Below are 5,111 nucleotides of genomic sequence, written 5' to 3' on the forward strand. Positions count from 1 at the left end.
CGACGGCGCAGTCCCCGACCACCCGGATGGGTGCAAAAATAATTAATAATAATATTAATAATAGTAAAAAGAGCAATAAAGGGGAGGGGCTGGGCCCTGGGCACCAGCTGGTGGCTCAATTCTGGGGGGGGGAACTGGCCCCCGTGCGGCCAGGGACGGCGGAAGGGGGGCCCCGAGAGACCCGAGGTTTGGAGCCGGCCCCGAGCGGCTGCTCAGGAGCCAGAGACTGGCCAGAGAGTGGGTGGAGGGCAGGGACGGTGGTACCGGGCCTGCGGGATCGCCTGGTGGCCACCAAGTCCCGGTATGGCGGCACTGGGGCTGCGGGGTGGCCTGGTGGCCACCAAGTCCCGGTATGGCGGCACTGGGGCTGCGGGATGGCTTGGTGGCCACCAGGTGCCGGTATGGCGACACTGGGGCTGCAGGATGGCGTGGTGGCCAGTGGATCCCACCATGGTGCCACCAGGGCTACAGGATGTTCCGGTGGCCAGCGGGTCCTGGCACAGTGGTACTGGTGACCGGGGCCAGGGAATGCTCTGGTGGCCAGTGGGTACTGGTCACCAGGGCTGGGGGATGCTCTGGTGGCTAGTGGGTCCCAGTATGGTGGCACTGGGGCTGGGGGATGCTCTGGTGGCCACTGTGTCCCGATATGGTGGTACCGGGGCTGGGGGATGCTCCGGTGGCTAGTGGGTGCTGGCACAGGGGTGCTGGCCACCGGGGCCAGGAGATGCTCCGGTGGCCAGCAGGTCCCAGCATGGTGGCACCTGGGCTGCGGGATGCTGGGGTGGTGGCCAGCAGTTGCCGTCGCAGCCGAGCCCTCCAGCTGCGGCTAGCTCGGGCATTTGGTCTGCTGGAAATCGGGCCAGATCGTGAGCAGGTCCTGGGGCTGGTAGTGGTGGACCATCACTAGCCGGGAGAAGCGGCACTTCTCGTACTGGATCCTGTACATGTTGAAGACGCCCCACGGGCTGTGGGTGATGCCGATGCCCAACGCGTGCAGGCAGATGCCCACGAAGGAATCCTCCATGTTGATGACGGGCAACGTTTGAGCCACCCGGTAGATTTTGGTAGCCAAATCCCCGGAGAAGACGTAGCCGGGGCCGCCGCAGTAGGGGGGGTAGGTGTTGTTGGGGTAGACCTCCCAGGGGACGTACCACTTGTAGGCCTTGCGGCGGATGGGCCCCGTGTTGCGGTAGATGTAACCCGTCATGAAGTTCTTCTTGGGGGGCACCAAGAAGCGCCGCACCAGGTAGCCCAGGTTGAGGAAGACGTCGCGGTCGGCCTTCATCACGTAGGTGGCGTTGGGGCAGTGCTTGCTCACCCACTCCATCCCCATCAGCGTCTTCAGCGTCAGGTTGTTGTAGGTGTCCAGGAAATCCTGCTGCAGGAGGTCTCCGTGGAGCCGACTCTCCTCCTCCAGCACCGCCCCCAGCTCGCGCCCGAACACCGGGTGCACCCCCAGGAGGAAGAGCCGCAGGATGGTGACCCCCGGCACCGAGCTCTCGTTGCCCCACGTTTGCCGGATGGCCTCTCTGCCGGCCGTGTCCGCCGGTTCCGTCACCACCAACAGCACCAGGAAAGGCGTCCGCTCCCGGCACTTGTGGGGCTCGTTGAGGAGGAAGCGGTAAGGGTGGGGGTAAGGGGGCTGCAGCGGGTGCCGGGTGGTCGCCGGCGTGGCCGTGGCGTTGCCGTCGTCTTCCAGCCACTGGAAAGCGGCGCCCGTTGGGTGCTGCCCGGCGACGCGGCGGGGCAGGGCCGGGGTGGTGAGGGGCTCCTCCGAGCGTTGCACCCGCAGCCCCAGCAGCGCCAGGGAGAGCAGGAGGGGCGGCAGCAGCAGGGGCAGGCTCGGCTTCATGGCTCCGGCCACCGCCTGCGGGGACACGCCGCGCCTCAGAGCGGTGGCGCGGGTTGGGCAAACCCACCCAGCCGCTCGCTCGGCACCCAGAACCCCCCCCCTCTGTGCCCACCCAGCCGCTCCCTTGGCACCCACCCAACGACTCGGCACCCACCCAGCCGCTCGCTCGGCACCCAAGACCGGTCGGTGCTCACCCAGCCGCTCGCTGAGCACCCAAAACATCCTCTGTGCCCACCCAGACGCTCCCTTGGCACCCACCCAACGACTCGGCACCCACCCAGCCGCTCGCTGAGCACCCAAAACCCGCTCTGTGTCCACCCAGCCGCTCGCTGAGCACCCAAAACCCGCTCTGTGTCCACCCAGCCGCTCGCTCGGCACCCACCCAGCTCCTTGGCACCCACCCAGCCGCTCGCTTGGCGTGAAAACCGGCTCTGTGCCCACCCAGCCGCTCGCTGAGCACCCAAATTCCGCTCTGTGCCCACCCAGCCGCTCGCTGAGCACCCAAATTCCGCTCTGTGCCCACCCAGCCGCTCGCTTGGCGCCCACCCAGCTCCTCGGCACCCACCCAGCTGCTCACGCGGCACCCAAAACCGTCCTGTGCCCACCCAGCCGCTCGCTGAGCGCCCAAAAACCCGCTCTGTGCCCACCCAGCCGCTCGCTTTGCACGAACACCCACTTGGCACCCACCCAGCCGCTCGCTCGGCACCCAAATTCCGCTCTGTGCCCACCCAGACGCTCCCTTGGCACCCACCCAACGACTCGGCACCCACCCAGCCGCGCTCTTGGCACCCAAAACCGGTCGGTGCTCACCCAGCCGCTCGCTGAGCACCCAAATTCCGCTCGGTGCCCACCCAGCCGCTCGCTCGGCACCCAAAATCTGCTCACTTGGCACCCAAAAGTTCCCCCCGCCCCGGGCTCAGCTCCCGGCTCTGCCCAGTTCATCCCAGTTCACCCCTGCGATCGCAGCCCTCGACCTTTCCCCGTTTCCCCCAGTTTCCATCAGGTGCGGCACTCAGCCCTTCCCAGTTCATCCCAGTTTCCCCAGTGGGCAGCTCCCCTCCCTGCCCGACTCTCCCCGTTTCTCCCGTGACTCCTTCTGCTGCAGCTCCCAGCCCTTCCCAGTTTCTCCCAGTTGCTCCCCGTTACCCCCTGGTGCAGCTCCCAGCCCTCCCCAGTTGCTTCCAGTCTCTCCCAGTCAATCCCAGTTGCTCCCAGTTCACTCCAGGTGCAGCTCCCAGCCCTCCCCAGCCCTTCCCAGCCGCTCCCAGTTTCTCCCATTTGCTCCCAGTTCCCCCTAGGTTCAGCTCCCAGCCCTTCCCAGTTGTTTCCAGTCACTCCCAGTTCCCCAGTTCCCCCCAGGTGCAGCCCTCAGCCCTTCCCAGTTGCTTCCAGTCTCTCCCAGTCAATCCCAGTTGCTCCCAGTTCCCCTCAGGTGCGGCTCCCAGCCCTTCCCAGTCGCCCCCAGTCACTCCAGGTACAGGTCCCAGCCCTTCCCAGTCACTCCAGCCCTCCCCAGCTGCTCCAGTGGCTCCCAGTTCACTCCAGGTGCAGCTCCCAGCCCTTTCCAGCCCTTCCCAGACCTTCCCAGTTGTTCCCAGTTCACTCCAGGTGCAGCTCCCAGCCCTTCCCAGCCCTTCCCAGTTGTTCCCAGTCACTCCAGGTGCAGTTCCAGCCCTTCCCAGCCCTTTCCAGCCCTCCCCAGCTGCTCCCAGTGGCTCCCAGTGGCTCCCAGTGGCTCACAGTTCACTCCAGGTGCAGCTCCCAGCCCTTTCCAGCCCTCCCCAGCCGCTCCCAGTGGCTCCCAGTGGCTCCCAGTTCACTCCAGGTGCAGCTCCCAGCCCTTCCCAGCCCTTTCCAGCCCTCCCCAGCGGCTCCCAGTGGCTCCCAGTTCACTCCAGGTGCAGTTCCCAGCCCTTTCCAGCCCTTCCCAGACCTCTCCAGCTGCTCCCAGTGGCTCCCAGTTCATTCCAGGTGCAGCTCCCAGCCCTTCCCAGCCCTTCCCAGCCCTCCCCAGCCGCTCCAGTGGCTCCCAGTGGCTCCCAGTTCACTCAGGTGCAGCTCCCAGCCCTTCCCAGCCCTTTCCAGCCCTCCCCAGCCGCTCCCAGTGGCTCCCAGTTCACTCCAGGTACAGCTCCCAGCCCTTCCCAGCCCTTCCCAGTTGTTCCCAGTTCACTCCAGGTGCAGCTCCCAGCCCTTCGCAGCCCTTCCAGCCCTCCCCAGCGGCTCCCAGTGGCTCCCAGTGGCTCCAGTTCACTCCAGGTGCAGCTCCAGCCCTTTCCAGCCCTTCCCAGCCCTCTCCAGCTGCTCCCAGTGGCTCCCAGTTCATTCCAGGTGCAGCTCCCAGCCCCTTCCCAGCCCTTCCCAGCCCTCCCCAGTCGCTCCCAGTGGCTCCCAGCGGCTCCCAGTTGCGGCTCACCTGCCGGCCACCGGTGTGACTGGGCCGGGGTGGCCGGGGGTGGCAGAAATGGCCGGGCGCGTGTGACGCAGCCCCGTGTCACCCCACCCCGTCCACAAACTTCCTCCCCGCGGCCGCCCCGCCTGACGCAGGGCCCCCCCCCCGCCCCCAAACCCCGCCGTGGGGCAGGGGATGGGGGTCACACCCTCCGCCTTCCCCCCCCACCCCCCCCCCCCCCGCCCTGGGGCAGGGGGAACCCCACACGTTTTGGGGGGGGTTGTGCTGAAAATAGGGGTGGGGGGGCAGGGGAAGGGGCCCGGCTCCCTGACCCCCAACACGGACCCACAGGGGCGAGGACCCACAAAAGGGACACCACAAGTGCGAGCCCCCACACCCCCCCAAGGACCCACAGATCTGAGATCTGAGACCCCCCCCCCAACACAGTCACACCCCCCCCCCGGGACCCACAAGTCTGAGCCCCCAGACCCCCCAAGGACCCACAGTTTGGAGCCCCCACACCCCCCAAGGACCCACAGATCCAAGATCCGAGACCTCCAACACAGTCACCCCCCCGGGACCCACAAGTCCGAGCCCCCAGACCCCCCCAAGGACCCATAGATCCATGATCTGAGACCCCAACAGAGTCACCCCCCTCAAGGACCCACATTTTGGAGCCCCCGGACCCCCCAAGGACCCACAGACCCCAGATCCGAGACCCCCAACACAGTCACCCCCCCCCCAGGACCCACATCTCGGAGCCCCCAGGACCCCCAAGTCCAACCCCCCAGCCCCCTGCCGGACCCTCTCCGCCCCACAGATCCAACCTCCTGCCCCCAACTCAGCCGCCCCCCCAGCCCCCCAGCA

At 67.2% G+C, this 5,111-nt stretch overlaps 1 protein-coding gene across 1 annotated transcript; it reads right to left on the reverse strand.

Moving 5' to 3' along the window:
• Positions 1 to 86: 86 nt before the first annotated feature.
• LOC128901511 (beta-1,3-galactosyltransferase 2-like) lies at positions 87 to 4,336 on the reverse strand. Its single transcript, XM_054183567.1, has 2 exons — positions 4,269 to 4,336; positions 87 to 1,867 (listed from the first exon to the last, which is right to left on the reverse strand). The coding sequence occupies exon 2, from the start codon at positions 1,850 to 1,852 to the stop codon at positions 827 to 829; it is 1,026 nt and encodes a 341-aa protein (XP_054039542.1). The 5' UTR covers positions 1,853 to 1,867; positions 4,269 to 4,336; the 3' UTR covers positions 87 to 826.
• Positions 4,337 to 5,111: the final 775 nt, after the last annotated feature.

The sequence above is a fragment of the Rissa tridactyla genome, chromosome 25, assembly GCF_028500815.1.
Source record: "Rissa tridactyla isolate bRisTri1 chromosome 25, bRisTri1.patW.cur.20221130, whole genome shotgun sequence".
In the NCBI taxonomy this organism is placed as follows: Eukaryota; Metazoa; Chordata; class Aves; order Charadriiformes; family Laridae; genus Rissa; species Rissa tridactyla.

Excerpts from the sequence above, each read along its gene's own strand:
- LOC128901511 (XM_054183567.1), bottom strand. The coding sequence starts at position 1,852 with ATGAAGCCGAGCCTGCCCCTGCTGCTGCCGCCCCTCCTGCTCTCCCTG.